At 36.4% G+C, this 25531-nt stretch overlaps 1 protein-coding gene and 1 long non-coding RNA gene across 2 annotated transcripts in view; one reads left to right on the top strand and one right to left on the bottom strand.

The window, feature by feature from the left end:
• The window catches only part of UNC13C (unc-13 homolog C), a 127380-nt gene extending 117545 nt beyond the window's left edge, over positions 1-9835 (top strand). Inside the window, exons 30-32 of the mRNA XM_085588704.1 lie at positions 6438-6530; positions 7267-7426; positions 8309-9835. Coding sequence (XP_085444830.1) covers positions 6438-6530; positions 7267-7426; positions 8309-8594 — 539 coding nt within the window. The 3' untranslated portion in view covers positions 8595-9835. The remainder of the gene's footprint in view (positions 1-6437; positions 6531-7266; positions 7427-8308) is intronic.
• Positions 1-25531, bottom strand: part of LOC110474170 (uncharacterized) — a 166518-nt gene that overhangs the window by 60252 nt on the left and 80735 nt on the right. Inside the window, exon 8 of the long non-coding RNA XR_014957600.1 lies at positions 282-385. This is a non-coding gene — a long non-coding RNA (uncharacterized LOC110474170). The remainder of the gene's footprint in view (positions 1-281; positions 386-25531) is intronic.

The following is a 25531-nucleotide window of genomic DNA, read 5'->3' as shown; positions in this document are numbered from 1 at the left end:
TCTCAAACAGTTTCCTGAATTAACTCTCATTTATTACCACTGATTTCTCCAAAGTAAACACCACTAAATAAATAACATCTAAAATGGTTATTTATTGGACATAAACAATTTTTTTTCTTATAAATTTACAGCAGCTCCAGTTCACAAATGTTGTTAGAGAATAATACATAATGGCAGGATTCTGCACTATATTTTTTAGCTTGACTTAAAATAGTTTGTATCACTTAAGCAGAAAAATCAATACTCATCTCACCACACAGAGCTCATACTGCAAACCCTACCTGGGTTTTTACAAGGCTGCATAAAATGCTTTGCTTCAGATGGTCTGATTCAGATTTCTTCATTCTTATGCCAGAAAAGTGAAAGCTAAAGAGGGAAGATGCACCTGAAAACAATAAAAATACAGTACTCATTCTCATTAGGTAAGTATGCTTATCTCTAACAGTAGAGATAAGCATCTCATCTCCTTGCCTTGTGAAGTCATCAATACAGGGAAGTTACACAATCAAAAATGAAGACAAATTATTTTCAACTGCCAAGCCAAAATTCAGTTCTGCTTTCTTTGCAACCTGTAATTGTACAAAGCCAAGCAGAACCTCAATGTTTCAATTGTACAAAGCCAAGCAGAACCTCAGAATGACATTAACAATAATCTGGTATTAACTATAGTTTAAACAAGCAGATAGATAACATCATACTACAGAAAATAAAAATTGCTTAATTGTTTAGCAGCTCTTATAGGTGAAAAAGGCCTTTTTTTCTTTTGCTTGTCAAAACCATTGTATTATTAACTGTCATATTTTGAAAGCTATACCTGTATTCTAACAGGAAATTTAAGTCCTACAGAGCATTTCCAGTTCTCTCATAACCCATACTTCAGACAGAATTTAACTCAAGAAATAATCCCTGCTTCATCCACTGTAGTTTCAAATTGAGGTCAGAACCATGTGTTACACAACCTTATTTCATGCAAAAAAAAAAAAAACAGAACTGCATTACAAGCTGCAGAAATCAGCACACTATTGCAAGCAACAAACATGAAAGATAAGAACAAACAAAGAAGAAACTTGCTGAATTACAACTAATAAAAGCATTCCAGTATATGCTGATAGCAAAGCAAATGCACTCAGAATAGTGGCAGAAAAATAATTGTTTTTAAAGTACACATAGGTAAAACCAGACCACTGATAAAGCAGTAGGTCTTTACAAAATACTTCAGTTAAGAGGCTTTCACATTAGGAAATTTCTGGTTGTCCCTTAAATGAAGCCATAAAGCACCTAAATTTAAAAAATGTTATGTATCAGTCTCCTCTAGGTCTTCAAGAAAATAAACCATCAGTTATATGATATCAATTTCAAAAAAAAATAACTTCCCACTAGAAACAGAGTATTCCATACTTATCGAAATTGCTTGAGAGGCCTGAGTGTTGTCTGGGTAAAACACTGGTCACAATACACGCATATATAAAAATACATGTAAAAAAATATACATACACCCACAGAGGCCAGTTGATCCACACCTCCCAGATGGAAGGTGGCTCATGCCCCGTTTCTTTGCCACATGGGCAGAGCAGCAGCTGCAGCTCTGGGTGAGCTGTGCAATTGCAGCCCTGGCTGCGTGGAGCTTTCCCCAGCAGAGATGCAGGGAAAGGCCTGAGCTGGGGATCCCATGCCAACACTCACAGCAAACATCCTGCTTTTATGTTCTGAGTGCCTCAGATCCCTCCCTGCCTGACACCACAATTCCACTGGGAGGGAATAGACATTGATAGTGCAGCTTTGCACAACTGAGGAGCATCTCAATCTGCTGAATCTCTAGCCAACCTTAATTCCATCCCAACAAGTGATTCTTTAGACAAATGATTGACATTTGTTAATCAAATACAAACCTAAATCTTTTCAATCTTTTTATGGCAGCATGGTGAATAAATGGTTACGGAAGTAATCCTTCAAGTACTGAACTTGGTTCTCAGAATCCCCCAAAACAAATTATCATCAACCATTTGTATAGCAACTTCTTGAAGCAAAGCCCATGTTGAAGTTAATGTGATTATCATTATAGAATCAGTTTTCACTGCTGTCTTGCTTTTCTCTAGTACACATACAGAAGAGATCATCTAGCTTGCTACATCCACCTCCTAACAATTCAGCTTTAACTTATTCTCTGTGGATTAAATAAAAATGTTAGAAAATGCACTCAAGGTTTTCCTCCAAATCAGTCTGAAAAATAACTCTGAGTCACCCTGCTATTTTCTCTCCTAATAAATTAACAGCTCAACACCAGACAAATGTATATATTTTATTGGCATCATCAATCAAAAGATGACTAATGCTGGTCTGAATTAAAGTGCTGATTTCATAATTTGTGTAATTCTTAAAGCATTGGAAACTATGAAAGCTTGAATATTTGTTCAACTTTTTCATTGTTACGTCCCATTTGGAAATAAGGTCAAAGCACAGGTCCAATATTTAAATGAGCAGCTTTGTGCTGAAAAAGCCAGTGAGGTAAATGGGATAGGTTTGGGTTCCACAGGCACCAGTGTGGGGTCAGCTGGCCTGGCTCCCAGTGCTCAGCCAGCTTTCTAAGTCTCGGGTAATAAAATCATGTTATACATGATTCTTAGTTTGCAGGTAGTTGTTTTTCTTTTGAACCAGATTTCTAATCCTCAGAGGAGTAAAAATGATCTTGAAACCCTGAACCCATAGAGGCAGAGTTTAAAAAAAATAATTTAAAAAAAAAAAAAAAAAAAAACAGAGAAATATATTTAAACCTCCACAAATTTTGATACAATAATACAAAGTTTTTAGAATCTTGCATATTATCTTTGGCTACTTTGGGGCAAAAATACTGCAAATCACCACATTCTTAAATTTTATGCTGATTTTCTGTGAATCCCATTTATTTCTACTGGGCTCTTTTTTCATGCAAGCCTAGAAGTTATTTTTCAAAGTTCTCCTCATTTAAGAACTTTTTGCTGCTAAAAGATCAAGCAAGACAAAGGAATCCTTCCACAGAAATGTGCTTTTGTGCACAATCACAGACTGATTCAGTAGGGGTCTCTTGTATTTAGCAAAAATATTATCCTAGAAAATAGAGGCAGTTACTGTTTTGTTTTTACAAAACATACATTACTCATTTTTCCATTTGCATATTTTGCTATTTTCTCAGAATACGGAAGTTCACCTTTTCCAAAGGTATCAACTAAGGAAGGAACAGAAGGGAATGGAATTTCTCTGTGTACTGTCATGACTAAGAAATAATGACTTGGACCTTAGTCCAAAATGGCTGTTTTCTGTCAACATTATTAGTGTTATAACAACTCGCACATTGATGCCATTCCAGGTGCTAAATGAGGAGGGATAAAAGCCTGACTTCTAGGTCTTTCTAGTCCCTGAGGAGCAAGCATCTTTGGTCACAGGAGATATTTTTTACTTCTTTACAGTTTATTTACTGCAAAAGAATGGCTTAACATTAAATGCACATGATCACTTTAAGACCCACCAATAAGAGAAAGCTGTACTTTGAATGGTATAAATATACCAACAAACAAAATGTAAAGCAGATATTAGAGAGCAAGCAGTAATAATTAAACATCCATAAGGTTGTCAAATGTGAGGCAGAATCATTTATAAGTTTGTTAGCCTTCAAATGAGTTATATTACAGTACTTAAGGAAGAAAAGCACCATCATCCTCTGCAGTGCATAGAGAGATTTATTGTCAGCTAAATTGGCTTATTAAATGTAGTAGGATAAATGGACCTTTCTATAGTGCAGTCAGAATCACTAATTCCTGCTGTGACTGTACAAGAAGTGGTAGCAAAAAAAGAAAACAAAACAGCAGAAAAAGACAGATCAGAGACTTTAAAATGAAGTACCATAGTTCTGGAATGTCAGCAAGAGATGCTATAAGAAAATACTAAATGTTCCGGAATTGTATCTCTAGTTTGTTCAGCAGGTCAGAAAGAGAAAGATGGAGGGGTGATTACTAAAAGAAACTAAGTTTATATTCTAGACTGCACTAGAAATTCTCTATGCTCACTCGGATGTTCTGCAAAGGAGGTTTTCTCAGCAATACTGAATGTGGGGTCATTTTAATGTCAACTGCTTTCACTATAAGACTGGGTAATTTTTTGCACAGATTTCTTCATGACAATATCAAGCACTATTGTACATACAAGACTTCACACTTCATATTTGCAGCACTGCTTGGAGCACTGTTGTCAATTATGGACTACCAGGAGACAGAAAGACACTGATTAGGAGATATTTGCAAGAATATATTTTGCATAAATTAATAAAAAAGTTGGAGAAACAGAACAAGTCTAATCTTAGAGATTCACAGATTCTTGTCCTGATTAAATCCTCCATGTCATTATTTGAGGTTAATACTGCGCACTTCACTACTACCACCAGCTACAGGCTGCTCTCAAGACTATCAAATAAAAATGCTAATTGTCCTCTTTTAAAACTTTACTGCAGTCTTGGGTTGGGTTTTTTCTGTTAAGATAGATGCTAAAACATTGACTCATAATTGACACCAGCTGTTAATTTCAGTGATATTCAGGATCAGCTTAACTCATCTTCCACTGCAGTGAGGGGTTAATTATTATTAATTGTGATTGGGAGAGGATTCAAGAACTTCTCACTCTCTCTCTCAGTACATTCAGTTTATGCTACCCATGCAGCATCCCTAAGATTTCGGTGCAAATTCCTGTTTCTCTTCTCCTGTCTGGTTTGGCATTGAAAGCTTTTTAATTGGAACAGTTACAGTATGTTCAACCCAAACTTCAGAGCTGAAGGAAGGCTACAGCTATAATCAAAAGCATCATTCATAATGAGGTTCATCTCCACAGAAAGTACCTGTGCTGAGGTTGAATTCCATATATTATGAACAATGTGAAAAGGTGGAATTTCACAATATTAAAGGAGGAGACAGTATAATGCTGTAGGATCTCTAGTCCCTGCTCTCTTTAATTTACTTTATAGTATCACAAAACCAATGAAAATATCCTATATATAAAAATATATATAGTATTGGGTTCTTATCCTGGACAAGCTGCTTTCTGAATTACAGGCATCGTCTGCATTTAATCCAGGTAATCCACAGAAATATAAGGGAAGGCTTTTTCCCACGAGTCAGCGCCCAAGGTTAAATGTAACTCCATTAAAAACCTGCTACTCAGTGATTTATGGCCTAATGACACTGTGTTTGCAAGAGAAAAGAAAACCATCTTTAACTTTATGACTTTCTCCGAATGAGAATTTCCTTTCTCTTCCCAAGTAAAAGCAAACTTTACTATAGTCAGATAATACATTGGTCTGTACATCTAAATAAAGCCATTCTGTTATTCTTACTATTTAGCTTTTCTGGTCCATTTGGTCCAACTTGCCACAAATTCTTTAAAAAAATTATGTGTTATTTATTGTGAGCAAGCATACTGTGAGCAAGCACCAACTCAAAGCTTCCATATAGTACAGCTTTAAGTAATTATCCAAATACAAGAAACTGAATTACTGCCATTGAAGCTAAACCTCTTGTCATTAAAAAACTGTTGTCTAATAAGTTTTTTATTTACATGTGGTCCAAATGCTCTGACTGGTAATTAAATATATCTAACAGCAAAATTTGTACAGGTACCCTGCAATTCAGAAGTGGCAGCTGTAAATACAGTAAGACATTGACACTGTGCATTTTCAAAACACTGCTGTTTCAAAAGTAGGTTCACAACAAATCCAAGCCAAACTCACCTGAAAGCTTGGAAATGCACAATAATGAGCCTGTTAAATGATAACTGAATCTCCAGTCAAAGAACAAGTAAATATAGTCAGTTTCATTTATGTTTTACTGTTATAATCTGATATATTGTGGCACCTTTCAAGACAATATTTTAAGTCATTTTAGAGGTGAATTCTGTACAAACTGACTTGCAACCTCACCTGGTTCTCAAAAGTAAAAACTTCAAGAAACTAAGTTTCTGGTTCTCCTGCCATCCCTTCGACCTTTCATTTTTAAGCCCCTCTGTCTGTGCTAGTGCAGAACTTCAGTAATTTGTTGAGACAAAACCTTCAGCAAAGGATTCATAAACAGTGATACAGAAGTAACTTCCCAAATACACATTTAGCAGTAAGATTTTTGGGAGGTACATGAAAAACTTGACAAACCCACCAACTTTAGCATTTCAAGATGCAAACACACCTAATGACAACCGGAATGGAAAGTTCCAGATGAACAGGTTTTATTCCTCCGAGGCACTTTCCAATTGCCCAGTTCTTTTGTGTAAAATCATTTATGAATCTATAACTGATTCCCACTGGAATGTGAAACATGTCAGAAATGTTGAAGTGTTTCTAAAGGAAAATACCACTCGCCTTTGGCTGTTTATTTCTCTTGATGCATCGAGAAGCCAGGTGTGCTAACCAGTAATTCTTGTTTCAGGTCAAACTGCTAATAATTCAGTGGGTGAGATATCTGTACAGGTGGATGTCTCTACCCATCCTGGAACTGGTGAGCATAAAGTCACTGTGAAAGGTAAGTTTCAAACTAGCCAACTTTAAAAAGAAAGTAACAACAAAGACCAAACCTCCAAGCACTACATCCTGTGTATAACATACCAGTGCTAAAATAAAAAGTGATAAGTATTATAGTATTTGAGAGACTCTGAGTACACTTCAGGTGATTAGGAGTGCACTTTTTCCTTGCTCAACATCAGCAGAAGTTCAGATTTTGCAGACAAGTACTGTCTATGCTTCTCTGTGTAGATAATTTAAAGTTATTATACTAAGTTATAGAGTTATAAATTAAAATGTGTCAAATTATACTTCTCGATTGCTTTTGCATAATTCAACTTCTAAAAAACTACAGCAAAGCTGAGTAGCAAATGACTGCACCAGGTCTTAAGAAGCTGCATTTTTAACAAAATGCTTTTGTTCTGCACAACCTGAATTTCAGAAACACAGGATATTTCAGATTAGTATAAGCTGATTTTTTTTTTTAATTGCAGTGAAGGTAGCTGGCAAAAAGAAGCTGTAAAAGTAAAGGATTTGTAAAATACATGTTTCTAGTTGATACTTTGGAACCTAAAAGTAGTCAGACAACTTTACTTAGCAGGGAAGAGGCAAAGTATCTTCCTAGGCTTACCAGGTATTGATATCCATAGGAAAGCTCTCAGATCACCTTTCCTGGCTTTACCAAATCATAGAGGGTAATAAATTGGACCTCTTCCAATGGAATTTTATTTAAATTAATTTCTTTTATCTCTTTATAGTTGTAGCAATTAATAACCTAAACTGGCAAACAACAGCTATGTTCCGGCCATTCGTGGAGGTTTGCATACTGGGTCCTAAGTTAAGTGACAAGAAAAGAAAACATGGAACCAAGACAAAGAGCAACACCTGGTCACCTAAGTACAATGAAACTTTCCAATTGTAAGTCTTTTGTGTCTAGCAGTTGCATATTTTTTGAAAATTTCCCCAAAATATTTTTGCCTTTAAACCATTAATAACAAAAAAAGCTATCCTAACATAGATATATAGACAAATTTTCAAAATTATTTACTCATTTGTGTCTTTGTTATATGTGAAAATGAATGGCAGTCATCAAGCTTTAACTCCTATAAAACCTGGTTAAAATTCACAATTAATTTCCCTACAGAGGAATAACTATTTCTATCCCTACGTATCTATTGGCCTAGGTATTTGTTTGGACAGAAGCATTAGTTATTATTTCTAGATATCTGGCCTTCATGCCTGTAGAGATATCAAAATGAGTATTGGATTGTTCATGTGTTAACACTGTCATTTATCTAATGCTGTTACCATTTAATCCTTAAATCAGTAAGAAGCTTCCACCTAACCTGGAGTTTTAAATTTAGTACTTCTCTGCCCTTTCCTGACACCAATTTATTTTCCTCCCCTTACCCTCCTGACTAAAAATCAGTTAACTCTGTGTCTCACCACAAAGCTCCTTTTGATGCCTGCTGCCAGGGATTTTCTGTATTGGTACTGACATTTGGGGAACTAGCTGACCATATTTTGTACTTTCCAGGGAAAGGTAACTGCCTGTTCCAACTATTAAGGGAATTCTGTTTCTGTTCAGGCTGCTGAGAACAGAGGCTCTATCACCAATACATGTGAAGGGTTACCTGTGTAGAAATTTTAAAATTAGATAACCTGTTCTAACAAAATGGAACCACAAAACTTAAAGCATCATTCTCGCTTTAATTTGCCCAAGATTTCTAGAGTGAATTAATTCCTTGGGGGAATTAAAGTGCACTCCTTGTTCTAAACTGCCACTGTCAATCCACACAGCCTGCTGAGTAACGAGGAGAAGGCAGGAGCCTACGAGGTGCACCTGGCGGTGAAGGATTACTGCTTTGCGCGGGAGGACCGCGTTATCGGCATGGCCGTCATCCAGCTGCAGGCCATCGCCGACCGGGGCGGCTGCGCCGCCTGGTACCCCCTGCTCAGGAGCATCTCCGTGGACGAGACTGGGCTCACAATCCTTAGAATACTTTCTCAGAGGAACAACGATGAAGTTGCTAAAGAATTTGTAAGACTTAAAACAGAAACAAGATCTGCTGAAGAAACAGCCTGAAATACCCAAGTAATGCAAGATTGTCACCGCCGAGAACATAAATACAACGCCGTTGTCTGACTACTGCATGCATGTGCAAATCTGTGGGAATGTTTCACTATGTTTTCAGTGTTTGCCAGTACTTATGTACTATATTTGCAAGGTATGTCAAGGAGCTGTATATCTTTTATACATATTTTGGTCTTTGGTAAAGTAAATGTTCCAATGAAGTGCCAAAACTAAGATTAAGAGTAAATGTTCCATCATCTCTTTTTAAATGTTGATTTCGCCTCATCACAATTTCATTATTTTTTAACATTTATTAATAAGTAAGTAGCTTTTTTAATTGATAATAGGTTATCGCTGTTAAACTGTGTTGCTTATTTTGAATTAAGTTACATCCCTTACTCTTCTTTTAAAAATGAGGTATACCTAGTTTTCTTCAAACTCTCATGTTATGCAAGCCTCATTTTAGGTGTCTTATTGATGACTTTTTCTATCATTACTACAGATGCAGTTACTTATAGAAAGTGTTTGTAATTTTATAATTACCAATATAAAGTAATGATTTTTGCATAAAAACTGAAAAGGATGGAAATATTTTATGCTAATCTCTTTTTCCAACCTTTCATAAATATCACTGTGAAGAAATGCTGTTAAAGCAGGTTCTCAAGAAGCTGTGCTTATCAGAGTTTGTTACTGATGTTTGATATCTTGAGATAACTTTGTTCTTCAAAACTGCCACGGTAATACCATATTTGTATTAAAAGAGTAAGTCAGTATCTGTAGAAACAGGTTGCTGTACAGTACAGTATATGTGCTTTTAAAAAGTGATTTTTTAAATGATATGGTACTGTACAAGGGGTAGTAGTTTGGAATATGTAATGCCAGTTTGTGGTTTGTTTCTAGAAATTGTTTACGAGAAGAAAAGATGCTGTTAGCATTTTCACTCAGAGTTATTAACGTTGCTTTACATACTTAGCTGTAACATCAGTTAAGTGCTTTATTTCTTTAATTTTTTTTAGAAAAGTTCAACAGTTTGTACTTATGCAACATTACTATGTATTGCACTAAAGCAAACTCTGTGTCCTGTAAATATATTTAGTGAGGAATTGTAAAATAAAGTATGCAGAAACTGCTTTCCGTTTTTGTCATTTGATATTATTTATGTAACTCTTGGTTTTATGTGCATGTAAAGCCCATGGAGTGGGCTTACTATATAGCTTTATAATATATTAAAGTATGATTTGCACTGTCTGGAATCTGACTGCTTTATAAGTTTAAAATTTGATATATCAGTGTCCTAAAAAATATAATTAATTAGGTAGGTGTGTGTATATATATATATATATACACACACACACACACACATATAAAAAGATATTGTGTAATGCTACACATTTGTCTTTAGTTTTGGTCACAAGGGTTTCTCATTATACAGGTTGGAGTTTTCAGCTTTGCTTAGGGAAAAAGTAACTAAGGGAAGGGAGGACACATAGTTTGTTTGCTGATGTCAGCCTTCTAAAAATCTAACACATGACTCCACACACATAAACCAGATTCTTTCCAGGATATATTGGTTAGATGTTTCGATAAGATTTTAAGGTCTTTCAACATCCTCAAACTTCTTCCTTGAATACTAAAAATTAGATTTGTCATAAGTATATTTAGACATTTAGAAAAGTTATGCACAGTCTTTAGAGATTAAGAACACTCCCCTAAGATCGTAGATTCCAAATTGTATTTCTGCCAGGTATAGCCCAAAATGTCAACAGTAGGCACAGACTCTGTTTACGGTTAACAAGATTTGATGTAAGAAAACATCAGCAGACTGAGTTTCAATTACAAAAGGAGAATAATCAAGAGATGAGGTGGTTCCTGGTACAGAACACTGTTGCGGACAGAATGCAAAAAGAATTCCAGAATATATCATTTGTGGCTCTGTGAATTAAACCAGAAAGGCTGGAGTAAACAGCTTCTGAGTTTTTTTTTAACCTGGAGCACTTTCATCATATTTTTCTGTGGTTGTTTATTCTACTGTAAAATGGCACACATTTTAGTGCATAATGGAATCACCACCCACTTAACTGTTTCTCCCCGAGACTGGGGATAAAGGAATAACAATAGAATCAGTCAAGGCAGTCAATTACTGCTTGTAGTGGTCTCCCTCAGCTGCACGAAGCAGAAGCAATCAGGCAAGTGGTAAAACCATCCCTTACAATCACAGCTTTACACAATACCCTTCAGTGTTTCTGACAGGGAAATATTTATAGATCAAAAGTTGTCATGTGGAAGATAAGAGGAAAAAGCATTAACTCTACAGCACAGGACTGCTTTAAACCGTGTTATGAATCAAAATACAAGTAAATGCAATAGCGTAGCACAAGCAGTTGGATCTCACACATTTCATGTCAAAATTATTGGCATGGAAGAGTTTTCAGTGTTGTTTTAAAAGCTGTTATAACCTCTTTTAGGGAAGTAAATATCCCATTTTAAAAAATCAACTTGTGAGAATTTTCTTAATTCAGCTGAGCTAACCTAAGCAAATTGACAGCTGTTCCCACAGCTTCACTTCTCAGCAACAACTAATGCAACCAAAATCCTACATGGAATTCCATTTGCATTGGTTAGTTAAGATAGCAAATATACATATTTGCTTTTAGGTAAATAAAGAAGGAAAAGAGACAGCAGAGAACAGCAAGATTAATTTGAGAACAAATTTTCCATTCTCCAAGGAACAGTTACTACATGGAAGCCATTTGATATACCCCCTGAAAAGATACATTCAGAGAAGTCTGTGATATGACAGCTCTTCAAGTCATTCTGTACCCTCACAGCTGACAGTTTTACATAAAACTCTTCAATAAACTCTGAGAAAGATTTTTTTCCCTTTTTATTTTGTTTGCTAGGATGAAAATGTAAGAGCCAAGTATAGAAACCGAGTTAAATTTTCCTCAAAGCATTTTTTACCTAATATCTGACAAAAGGAGGGAAGTAGTAATGTAGGAATTAAAGACACAAGAAACTAAAACTAGCAGCCATTCTGCATCTCAAACACCTTACTTAAAATAATGTTTTTTCCTAATGCCACATTGAGATGACACACGAATGAAGAACACAGTGCTGGAACTGGCCTTTCTTTTGCATATGGACACTGAACCCAGGAAACTGCTAAAATACCATCTGTAAGATGGAATTGGATGTGCATTTTATGTCTTCTGGAGACTTAAATTTGCATCAAAATAATCAATTCATGGGTGTTGGGCTATCACCGGGAGGCTCAACCAGTACCAGCAACAAAATATGAATCATTTTTTTCAAATTTTTGTCTGCATCCTGAAAGAATCAAGAGGCTTTTCATAAAGAATTCCTAGCATGTGCAAATGCCACAATTTGGCTTAGGTAGACTTAGTGATTTAGATGAGAAGTAAACCACTTTTCTTTTACATAAAAGAGTAATAATAGTACTCCAATAATTTCCATTGTTTTTCCTCCATTTGTTTTACTAGTTCTCATTTATATTCTCATACTAGTGACTGTAGAAATCAAATTTCTAGACAAATACTGAAAACAAAATAATAATTTACCATTGCTGTATTAGTGTGAATTAAATACACATTTCTCACAAATCCCTTGAAATCTAAAGACCTGAACAAATACGGGGAGAATATTAAGTTATCGTATTAAATTCAGCTAGCAGACATAAAATCAACATAAATGGATTCTATGTTATTTGTAAAATATAGCTGGGCAAGTGTTGGAAAGCATTCAGTTGTTTATACATGCTTATTTTGATGGTATTCTCATATCACTTTGCATTTTGGCACCAGATTTATGTGATTGATTGTATCATGAAAAATTCATAGAAATGAATTTTCAGGAGGAGACAAATTCTAAATTTTTTTAGAAATTATAATCAAGACCTGATACAAACACTAGACTGAGACTAATAAGCAGAACTAGGATATTCTAAAAACATCACTATAAGTATTGGCTGAAAGAAAAATGACAGTGCCTTGAAAATATCTGTTTCTCCTTGGTGTTCTATGCTGAAGGAATGCACACATGCACTACAAAGTATAAATACATTTCTAAATGATGAATCTATAAATTGAAGATAAAACCAACAGGAAACCAAGGGAACAAAAGTATCTTTTCAAACACATTCTGTAGCTAACAGCTTACCTAAACTTCCTAAATGATTCAGCCTATGACCATTTCATTGTAAGAATTCAATTTCATATTTCAAAGATTTTCAGTAATTACAGCTGAAAGCCTTCACTATCAATTTAGCACAATGAATTATTCACTGCAGAATATGAAATAACAAGTGGGCATACTATGCACTTTGTAGTGAAAACCATTAAAACATCATAGATTAATTTTCAACTAAATAAATACATGAAAATAAGACAAGTTAATCCAAGGAAGTGAAGTTTGCTCTTTAATATTTTTTTGTTATTTCTACACACTACAATTCCAGGCTCCAACCTGCATTGCCTTGGGGTCTCACATAAGTTAACGCCCATTTCTCTAGGGTTTTTTTGAGCAGTAGTAGGAGTTCCAGGCAAAGAAGACAAACCAGAGAGCAGCTCAGGCCACAGATCAGCTGCCTAAGCTGTTCCCAGCTCTGCTCTGTAAACTGGACACACACGGTGGTTTGACCAAATACACAAGATAAAAACAAGCCTACACTGGGGTAAGACAGCTGGAGCTATAACAGACCAGACTCAGGCAAAAATCACAGATCTCCATCTTCACTTGCCCAAGACACTTAAGAGCTGCTAACAATTACTGAGGCAGCTCTAACTTCCATTCCATTCAGGTCTAAGAGGGCCTACAGATTTTGTTAATCATGTTTACCCATTTAAGTAAAAGCATTTTTCTTGCCAGTGACAGCACTGACTGCAGTGTGAGTTAAGCCTCCAGGCCTGAGGTCATGACAGTGAGAAAACAAATGTCAATTACTGACTAGCAGAAACAAAAACTGAAAAGGATTTGTGAAAATATGCAGTGTACAGTAGAACACTAATGGAAAATTACAGCAGAGTGAATCCATTCCCCTCCTCTAGATAACAGCCCCTGTATGATGCCTGCTAGATGGACTTTAATTTACAACACATGGCAGGGCTTTGTCCATAGAAACCACCCAGTGTTTCAAAGCATTACACAGCAGTCAGACACAAAAAGCATTTCACAAGCAAATTGAATAGCCAGAATAGCTGGACTGTATGGGAATACACTCAGAGGAAAAGATGGAAAGGAAAAAAAGAGGAATGGATGTGGGAAAAGGCTGACAGTCAGTGTGGATTCAGACGGCATTCCTTAACTCCTGGCAGAACCAGAAAAGCTGTGTGATACCAGGATGACACAGAAAGGTATATTTGTCTGTATTTCTGTCATGTTCTAGTCTAGCTCAAGAGTTACTTCTGTTGATTTTTATTTCAGTAGAGGTACAAGACACAATTTGATCCCTGAGAGGATCTCCATCTTTTTGAGTCTGAATAAATGTGCTCTGCATGTCTCTACCCTCTGTTACAAAAAGATAAACGTATACCCAGCCCTGAAGCCACCATAAACAAGTTCAAGCTACAGAGCCTGCAGATATTATTTCCCTGAGTAATAAATATCCAAGTCACAACAACACCAATGAGGTGGAATATTCTCTTGAGGAGCTTGAGAAACAACAGCAATTTGGATCTAATGATGCATCAATGTATCAACATGTGAATTTGTACCCAGGAGACAATAATAAATCAATATGCCCTTAAAACACTATCTGCTTTTCCTGTGTAATTTTCAGAGGAGCTCCTGTGCCAGACTGAGCTCCCTCAGCACAGTGTCCACTCTGAAATTAGGTCAAGCCCTTCATTCTCCCCAGCTCAGCAGTAGAGACAAAGCATTGCATAACTACTGAAGTGAGCTGGAGTCAGTAGCAGCAGTGAACTTAACTCCTACCAAATATGCTTTGTGATGTTCAACGGTCCATATAATCACAGCACATCTTCCATTTACTGTAGAGAATTTCATTTCTGATCAGGGAGGAATTTCACAGCAGAAAAAAATAGCAACAAAGAATGCTGTTTACACTTAGCAATAACTTACTACACTTATTAGATGGAAACAGTGAAGAGTGTAATTGAGTATATATCCATCTCTGTCAGAAGAAAATAAACAAAACTTATACACATAACTTATTGCATTAATTGAATCTCTCTAAAAAAAATAGAAAAAAATAAATACATAGAAAAATACTCATAAACACCTTGCAACTTTGGCAAATGTTGCTATTTAGACTGGCTGGCTAAATAATCTGTGAGAAGGGGTCAAATCTTCATCAAATGCTCCAAGTGAGCTATTGAGGCTAGTGCCAGCTAAGAGTCCTGTCTGGCTGGATGGAATCCTAGAATCAGCCTACTGAAGCACAGACCAGGTTTAAAATACAGCATGTAAGGTATTGCTAATGGAAATAAACATAGTTAACTGGAATATTTTGAGAATAGCATCTGGTTTTGTGCTGAGAGCAAAGTGAACACAGAGGAGAAAACAATTTGTCAGACAGAGGAGGAAAGTCTGGAACAGTATCATTACTTATAGTAAAAGCTTGTATTTGGATGACAGTGTTAAATAAAATATTGCTGAGAAAGAGATACATAAAAACCAAAACAAGAGACATTGCAATAAAACAGAGAAGGAAGGGCAGAGTTGAAAGAAAAGGGCCCATGTAACAAAGAAAGTGCTAAATCAGACCTGCCACCTAGAGAGTCTTTTGAGACCTTTACACAGTAAATTATTTAAATGGACTGATAGAGGATAATTAGCACACATCTATATACCAAAGTGACTGTGACTAACAATAAGAAAGAAACAAAGGAAAAAAAAACAAAAATCCTCTTCAGACCATTCTAGAAAGGAGTTATAGCAGGAGGAATAAAGTTCTAGATTCATTTTGAAATTCCATTATGAAAACACTCTCAGTATATTTTTGGCCAATAACTAATAGGCAAGCAGTACAAGACTTACCCATTTTTTCTGCTCACACCCCAAGCTCATAAAAGGTTTGCTGTCAGAACACTTTTGCAGAAATTAAACAGAGGTAAAAGCAAACAGTACCTGGTCACAGCTTCCATGATGTTTTGAGCTTATTTACCCACAATCATATTCTTCTTCAATGTCCCATCATTCACACACAGAAAGACTGAGGAAATAAGATTAAATTTTCTGTTTAAATTATAAAGGATAGGCAACAGCATCAGAATTGAAATTCAGGCAGCCTTAGATTCCAAATTTGTTCTCTAAACATTGCTCCTTGTTTCTCACCAAGGCACCACATGGGGGATTGCCACTATCTCTGTCTACAGTTATGGGTGTTTACTGCCTGGTATGATTCAATTACTTTATTGACCAAGTAGGAAGACTTCAGTCAACTTTTCAAGCAAACCTCCCCTCTGATAACAGGTTGATAACGTGTGAATAAGCAGACTCCTTGAAATTTCTAGAGCAACATAACAATATGAAAAGTAAATCCATTTTCACTGTGAAGGTATCAATATTCAAAGGCAAAAAAATAATTAATTTACAATTGTAAATTCATCATGGCTGAATATTTCATAGGGTTCCTTTGCCTATATATCCTATATATATATCCAAACAAATCAAAAATCCACAACCTTTTGAAGATCTAAAATTCTTCAATTGACTACAACTATATCATGCAACTAACAGACTCCTCAAATCAAATTCCTGTTATCCTTTTCTGTGGAATATAAGCAGCAAGTAAATGTAATAAATGTAACTCCTGGGCTTCTCATTACAATAAGAACAAAAGCACGAGGCACTGGGGAGCACTGTTGGCACAGTCCACACTGAAGTGGACCTTAAATATACAGCTCAACCTGGGGGCTCCTAGGCAGCCCCTAATGGGGAAAAAAAAACCCAGAGAAACCACGTAACTGAACAAGCAAAATAATTAGAAAAACAAAATCTGAAGCTCTTTGTCTCAGTCCAGAACCTTCTACAATTACCACTTTTACCCAGCACCACTGCTAAGCTGTGATGCCATATACCCACAGACAATAATCATCAATAAAATTTGCTTTTCTATCGACTGTGAAAGCTGCCAGGATTGATAAGCAATAGCAGGAATCAGGCCTTGGCATTGTTTAAAGCTATGTAAATTCATTCTCCTTTTTACTGATCTTCCTGTTGAGTCAGTCCATATATGGTCAGTCCATCCCTTTCTTTTCACTATTAATCAGAAAGATATTAACAGCACTTCTGAGATTTCCCCATTAAAAGCAGGCATCCTTTATGTTTTCTGAAAAACTAATTTATTATGAAATGTGAAAATATATCACATCATCTGTAAGTATTTGAATTTTTCTCACACAGCATAGAGAGGAACAACCTTTTTTTGAAAGATGTAACTCAATTTTATACCCACTCTCAGCTAAAAATGAATGAGCTGCCACTGGAAATAAAAGATGTTGCATGTACCATCACCATCAATAACTCTGCAAGACAATTAGCAATGTTTTGTCCTAAACTGTGAATAACAAGATTAGAAGTGCACAGCTTCACTAAGACATTACAAAATAACTTACATTTAATAAATTTTAATGTATTTTTTAGAAGTTAATCTATGCAGATGTCACAATGTTTTTTAAGCTTTTGATGTACACTTTTTTAATTTTACAATGCTTATCTGGCTGTTTTAGAGGCATCTAGCTGAAAGAGTACTCTGCAAAAAACAAAATCTCATGACACTGTAGTAACCAGGAGTTGTTCCCCAGATACAAAATAGTTCACAAAATTACAGAATAATTCAAAAATACCTATGAGATTTTAGATAATTTTCCAGTATTACTTTATTTCACCAAATGCTAATATTTCTATATTTGCCAATCACTAGGTATCAAAAAGAATAATTCAATTACCCCAAAAGGCTGAATACTCTCCCAAATTCATGGACCTATTTAAATTCATTAAGCTACAAATGCAAATTGGCATCCAAACTTAAAATTAAAAGCTGCCAAGATTTTAATTCAGATTTAACGTGCTGCCTGATCTGTGATTATACTGAAATTTAAATTAAGTTGCAAAGAGCTGTGTATAATATTCTCCTTCAGAAAACAAAACAAAAAGAAAAAAAAAAAAGCAAGGAAGAAAGGATTGTGCTTATGTTTGTGGTTTAGTGTGGCTTTTGATTTGGGGCTTTTGAGGTTGGGGAGGATTATTTATTTTGGTATTTAACATATAGAACTACAAATAACAAATCTGGTAGAGATACACTTCGCACAGGTCAGCAGTGATTTGTAGAAATGCAGTCAGAACAGATATTTTTATTGCAGGGGGAGGAGGGCTCTGAGGGCCAGCCCCCCCAGCCCTGCAGGTCTGCCACGCCATCAGTGCAGGCTAGAACTGTGCTGCTGCTCAAAATTATTCAGGAACATAACACAGAGAACTCCGGGCCATTTGGAAATACCACTGAGCATTTTCACAAGCCCACACACACAATCACAGGGATTTAATAAATCTGTGTCAGTGTTCAAACTGGAAAAATAGAGCCTGCAAGTCTTCCTAGCCTGAACTCTTTCCAGACCAATTTTGTGTTTCTTAATGTAACAAAACCAACTGGAAACCAGTCTCCTCCATAAAAGCTACCAACTGAGACAATTTTTATTGTTAATCTTGAATCTATCCAGTAAGTAAATTGCAATGAAATATTAAACATGATATGGTAAAGATGATCTATGAGTTTTGGAGAGTGGGAGACAAGTCTGCTGGACACTGAGAACTCAAGGCAATTCTTTTCATTAAAAATATATCATTTTTAGTTATTACCCAGGAGGTGCTCTTATGTTATGAATTAAACTTCACAGAAAATTACTTAGATTAAAAATAAGATTTCTTCAATCATTGCTGAAGTAATGAATTCCCATTGGATGATCCTAGGATAGCAGAATAAATATGCATGAAAAAGAAGCAAAGCCTGCACTCTGCCAAGGTTATTCTGTCAGCTGGCAAGAGTTACACAGTACAAAAAAAAACTTTTCAAAAATGAGGTGCATTTGAACTATAGCTTTAACTATCAATGTAGTAAACTTCTACACTTGAAAGACTGACATGAGTACTATTTAAGTAGTTTGTCTTTTTTCACTAAGTGTATCTAAAACATAACTTGTCTTTACATGGAGCAGATTAAATCCATTTGAAGAAGGCTGCATGTATCATGTGGTGTTTGGGTATAGATATTTGAGATTAAAAACTTGGAGAAGAAATAAACAAATTTCCAGTAGTGGTCAATCCAAGGACTTGAGAAAGAAAAGAGACCAAGGAAGAAAGTTAAATTTGAAGCTTATCGGCAAAGTTATGTACAAAACACATTCATTAAGGATTATTATTGACATAGGATTACAGAGGATTATTTCCAACTGTAGGAATTCCCAACATCCAACTGTATTTAATTATTTAGTATAAAGCTAGCTTTAAAATCTTGACTACCCCTCAATTTCTTCTCTAAATATTTCAAAATAAGTACTCAGGGATACTGTTCTAGTATTCCAAAATATGCACCAGAATAACCCTGAAGGAACTCTGCATCTGCCTGAAAAGGAGTATTTCTGACAAAAATGAAAAACAAACAAGGCTCTGTTTTGAATGTGTCTGTATTATATTGAATTGTTTGTATTATCTTTCCTTCAAAAACTCATTAATTATGAAGAATCAGAAACACACCGAGATGGCTCCTACCAGACACACAAATCATAAATCTGACAAATCTCATTTGATTTGATGAAGGTGACAAGTGCCAGACTCCATTCCTGGATGAAGCCTCTCTGCACTCCCAGCTGCTCATGCAGTTTGGCCAGCACAGGGGAGCCCCAAGAGCTGAGCCTGCAGCACTGCTGCAGATAACCCCAGAGCAATTAAAAAGGGGGTACTGGATACATTCCTGAACATCTAATGGACTTGAAAAACCAAAATCACCATCACCCGAACACAGAAAAATGCATTCTGAAAATGAAAGAGAAATTCATACAATGTTCTAGGAAACAAAGAGATAAAAAGACAATTATTAGAAACACCTGAAAATGTTAAAAGGAAAAAACCCAACTACTCTCACTGCCTTGACTGACATTTAATAATTCTGATTGTTTTAATATGTTTTAACATAAGTTACTTGCTCATATATAGATATTTGTTAAGTTTGCTACCAGATTCTTACAATACTAACTCAAAAGGGCAACAAAACAATTATCAGCCTATAACTTTCAAATGGGGAACTCTTCTTCAAATAAGATATGAAATTATATTTGAGTGATTTTTTTTCTTCAGTAAATATTACATTTAATTTATATTACTATAGAAAGCCATGTTATAATTTCCCTGAGCCTCTCTAAATATGCTGCAGAACAAACACTTTCTTCCTAATTGTTTAGAGAATACCTAATCTAATTGTGACTGACTACTCAGGGCCACAGGCCCCTGAACACAAACATCACTTCAGATTTGTGGTGCCCTGACACTCCCAGGGGCACCCTGCAAGCTGACGTCAGGAACCTGGGGTGGCGAGTTTTGTGTCACAAGGAAAAGGGACAGTGTTTGTGTTCAGGGATCTCTGAACCACTATAGGCTCCAGCCATGAGGTCCTCCTTTTGTTGGATTTTAGCTTTAAAAAAAAAAAACAGTTTATCATTTCTTCTTCTCAGCTAAGTTGCCATTAAGTCACGCATCAGTTTCCTTTAATCACAACAACACAGCTTTCCCATGTTTTCACAAGGGTTTTAAATTCTGGCTCTGCTCTGCTACAGCACTTTACATACCCTTAAAAACTATAAATGAGGCAATGCAGACTGTCAGTCGCACAAGTAATTGCAGCCGCCATCCTGCTAACAGCTGGAAAGGAGAGCTCAGCAGTGCTACCCATCCCCTGCCTGCTCCAGGAAACACATTCAACAATCGTCTCACTACTGCTGGCACGATTTCCCTCCAATGAGCTTGAGATCAATGCCTCCATTCTGCATTTCCAAGTATGAAGCAGGCATATATGAAGTATTATTTTGCAGACATGCTCTGAATTCCCGCTTCCCAGACCAGATTTCACTGAGAAACATTCATACGAAACACAAAGATAGCAAAATCAAGACACTAATCTTGGAATTTGTGCACCTGTAACAGGCAAATGTGAAAAAGAAGGGACATTTATAGGTGAAGTTTACAGGCTACAACCAAGTGAAAAAACACCATCTGAGGAACCTTTTTATTTTAAACACCACTGAGAGGTTGCTCTGAAACTGCCTGGCAAATCTCTGAGGAGCACAGAGATGCTCCTGTGCTCAGATACTCAGTGTTCATAGCAATTTCTTAGTGAAGGTTGACTGGATGTCACTATCTCCATCTGGTAAGGGAAAACATCATACAGATAGAATTTCTTTTTTTATATACAAGGCCTGACCTAGTGCTAATGATGCTTAATTTAATCTTTTTTCAAGAAGGCCCTTTTCATTTGTCTGCCTTTAAACTCTTCACTCCAAGAAAAACCTTTGCCAAAATAAACATTTTCAAAGGAAAGAAACTAAACATTAAGGAAATTTAGGCAACTTTTTTAAACCAAATATACTTATTTGTTCATCAAGTGGAATACAGAAAGGTGATACTGGAAAGAAAAGACTGTCACCTTTTCTTCTGTTTACTGACTGAGGGTACAATTAATTGTGTTTAATTAAAACCACAGAATGAAAGATGCCTTTCTGGAAGTGCTAAAGTATTGAGGAATTGTTCTGCAAAGTCAAATCCTCCACAATGGAAACTTTAGAGAGAAGAACAGGTTTTTATAGACAAAATTTGATCCACAAAGGTGGGTCAGAATCTGGCACAGAGTTTGGGGTCATATAAGAAACCAACTCTTTCATTCAGGCTCCCTAAACAAAACTACAACCCTGCCATCACAAACTTCTTTCCTGGTAGCTGAACACACTGTCAGACTGTTTCTAGACATCCAACACTTACCAAGACCTGATTCTTCCCTATTCTTAACTCTAAGAGCAGTATAAAAAAACATGTAAGAGAATCACTTAAATTTCTACACCTCTTCTGTGCTGGCATGGAAAACTGTTTTGGTCCAAAGCAGCAGGGAATTATATCCTCTTCACACTGATTTCAAAAGGCAAAGATGACTTTCCAACCTGGACTTCAGCAGCCACCTGTCAGCAAATCTGTCAGAGGCATGTCCTGTTTACTGCATTTTGAACAAGTACTCTTACCCTGCACTGTGCAAATGGAACTAACTTTCTGCAGACTCAAGGGATGTTGCCTCCTTATAGAATGCACCACTGACAGAGTTTCACTGCCCATGACCCTGCGAGGCAAATGCCTTCACAAGGGAACAGCTCCTCAAGCTGAGCCAGGAGCAGCATGTTCACAGTCCTGGTTGTCAGCAGGTGAACTGGGTGCACCCTTCAGGTGAAAACATGGGGCACCCCAATTACTGACAGAGGCCAAGGTCACATTCTGCCTACAATAACATTGTTTGAAAGACAATAGAAACCTGAGTTCAAGTAATTAAAGCATCTGAAGATGAAAGGATCTCCTATAGGTTTCAAAGCAGTGATCTTTGTCTGACTGAACCAATACCAAGACAGTTTTCAGCTGCCTGTCCTTGACTGTCTCCCTATGTGTGGCTGAAGTTTCTCATCAGAAAACAGAATGAATCTCAGTCCTGAGATTAAAACACACTCTGAGGCTGGGATTTCATGTTACAAATGATTCATTCTGAAAACTATTGTGGAGTTCCTAGCTGGGAAAAGAAGGGACTGTGTGATTGAGAAGAGAAAGTGTGGGCATCTTGTTTTCAATGAGTCACTCATATCCATTTTGAGTCCATACAATTCATATTTCTTTTCATAACTGGTCCCATATCATTTCAGAACAGTCCTGAAATGTGGCACAAAGCTTCTAGATTCAATCAACCACCAGAAACTGAATGTGCAGTCACTGCTTTAGCTTCCTATCCTCAAGCAGCCACTATTTCAGGAAAATTAGGACACCCTCCTCTGCAGCACAGTAGAAACACTGTGCAGTTATAAACAAGGTAATAATGCAGAGATGATGGAGTTGGACACTGTTGAGGAGATTAGCTCTAGTGCTGGTGACAAAAGTAATATGCAGAAAATACTGCTGTGTTGCAACACAAAATCCCTAGAAAAAGCAAGCTATATTCCAACACATCAATGAAAAAGCACAATCAGTGCTTAGGTCTGGGTCTTTATGATGCTGAACAACAACATAATTTGCTTTCATTACCATTCATTGCTGTGTAATTGCCTTAATTTTCACAGACAATCTGGGGATGAACAGAAGACATACTCGCATTATCTGACTCAGTTCCCCCTTACTTTCTGATATTTTTCTCTCTTTTAAGCCCTGAAAACCAGCTCCAGTCATTTACTATACAGGCAATTTGTCACTGCTGTGACAATAAACAATTTTTATCCTCCACAGATCCACTTTGCCGTGGTAACATTCATTTGCAGAAGGAGGATTTCTCAACTGCATCAATCTGAAAATCTCCCAAGAAAAGACATCTGCAAACCTTCCAAGGTTTATGATTCTCCTTGATGAAACAGTGGCTCAGGAAAACAGCAGGATGAGCCATCCTGTGCCTTTTGAGATGTCTCATTACAATGTTTCAGATCTCAAGGACAAGTGAAACTTATGCAAGAAGTTTTATTGTGCATTTTCCAACTCTAAATAAGAGCACACACAGGGGAAAAAAATCAAACCCAAGAAACCAAGAACTGAATTTTGGTAGATGTAGCTCCAAGGCCTGAACCTCTGAGTCAAGGCTGGATTCAGCTGGATGCAGGAATCTATTATTGAAGATAGCATCAACAAATTTGCTTTACAATTAGGTCCCACGAGGAAGTTGAAGATTAAGAGTTTAGGACTATCTTTCTGTTGGTGCTTTATATCATTCAGCTTATAATGTAACCAATCCTGGCAAATATTTGCCATTAGAGATTATATTAGCTGTTCCAGAAGTCGTATTAATAGCACCAGTTCTTAAACAGGCTTACTACAACTTATGAATTTCACTATCATTTGATATTCTTAAAGTTTGCCCACAAAGATTTTAAACATCAGGTAATGACTGGAAAAGACCCAGAATACACAGCATCACTTTTTTTTTCCTCTTCTTTCTTTCAATCTAACTTTATGTGATTAATCAGATTCATGATTCCCAGCTTTCTACAAACTGCAAAGCAAAGTCATTACTATCATAAAAATCTACTTTTGCATAATCAGATAAGATTTAGCATGCCATTCATCTTCATTATACAGCTGATAAGCAATTCCCAAGTAGCATGGTTTACTTCTGCATGCTGATTGGCTGTTATAGAAATAAACATGTTTTGGAGCACCCTAATATGCCGATATAAATAAACAAGAGTTGAAATATAAAAAGGGTGGTATATAACTATTTAAGTACAGTATGTACCCTGAAAAGATATATATGTCAGAAGCAGAAGTCTTCCCTTTTTTCCCCAAATATACCTTTATTTGAACTTCTCCTCGCTTATGCACAAAGCAGTTCATCTGACTAATGGGCATTTCAGAGGATGAAATGTGCATACAAACTTCACATAATTCCTGGAATGATGTGGGGGGAAAAAATGCAAAATTCACCATAAATATCTACAGAAAGAGAAGAGGCAACCTCAATATCCTGAAACTTCTTGACCCCAACTCCTCTCCAAAGTCTGTCTCAGGGTGCAGAGGGAAAAATAAAACTAAATATTTCTGATAAACAGAACCTAACATATTAACGATTATGGAATCTATTCAATTTAATGCTGCAAAATCTGATCTAGATACAATCAACATAGAGCTGGATACTGAAAACTCAAGGAAAACCAGAGCAATATTCAGTGTAGCAGCACAGCAGAGGCAAAGTTAATCATTGCTGTACATATAACTTTGGGCAAACTACCACAAAATTATTTCATTTGTTCATACACCTAAACTGTATAACAAGATAATTTAAACTCAAACAAGCAATAGCATTTCCAAGACTATAATTAAAAAAAACCAATCCAATGTATCACTAAGAAGCAATTGCTCTCTATCAGCTTCAGTAAATACTCCTTTATAGATTGTAAAATGTTTACTATTGTGAGCTGCCTGTTCAGGGGCTCTCTAGAATCATCACCATAGAGATTGCTTAGATGAAAGGAACAGTGCTGAGTTTAAAAAAAACAACCCAACTTTTGCTTTCAGTGTATTAAAATTGATGAATTACTATTTTTCTCTCAACTCACACAATACTGAATTACAAGATGCTCCTGCTCAAAATTCTTCCCTCACAGCACCTGTGAACATTTATTTCATCTCTCCAGAGACCTGTTACAACCTTCCTGAGCTTTCCTTCCTGAGCTTTTTTCTTCTGAAAACTTTGGAATTTAGCCTGAGGGGCTAGACAAATTTGGATGCTCTCACTTTTTTCTCAGTAGCTTTGTGCCTCTAAGTATGTGCTCCAGATAGAGGTTATTTTTAACCTCAATTAGTTTGCTGTATTAGCACAAACAAGGATGTGACATAAGGTTGGGTAAGCAGACAAGTGCAGGGGAAATTAATAAACTAGTATTGCTCAAAATAAACGAAGAAAAAAGAAAATATATGGGGGGGGGGGGGGGGGGTGCGTGTATATATATACACACACTTCGTCCACTTATCCTGTCATTCTCCTTTCTTCCTTCCCAGGGTAGTTTTCTGATCCAGTCCCTGGCTCAGGGATTAACAAAAGGATCATTAGGCTGCACAAGTACAGGTGAACAGCAGAGCAGGATTTCCATGCACTTTAAACATCAGAAAAGGTTTTCATCCTCCACTTATACCTCTGCCTCTTAACCAAGGGCTGTATTTATCTGTGTTGTCAAGCCATAGTGTATCTATGGCCA

This window comes from Lonchura striata, chromosome 10 (assembly GCF_050655825.1).
Source record: "Lonchura striata isolate lonStrDom1 chromosome 10, ASM5065582v1, whole genome shotgun sequence".
NCBI classification, from domain to species: domain Eukaryota; kingdom Metazoa; phylum Chordata; class Aves; order Passeriformes; family Estrildidae; genus Lonchura; species Lonchura striata.
Note: the sequence above shows the minus strand (reverse complement) of the source record. Positions and strands in the feature narration are given on the sequence as shown.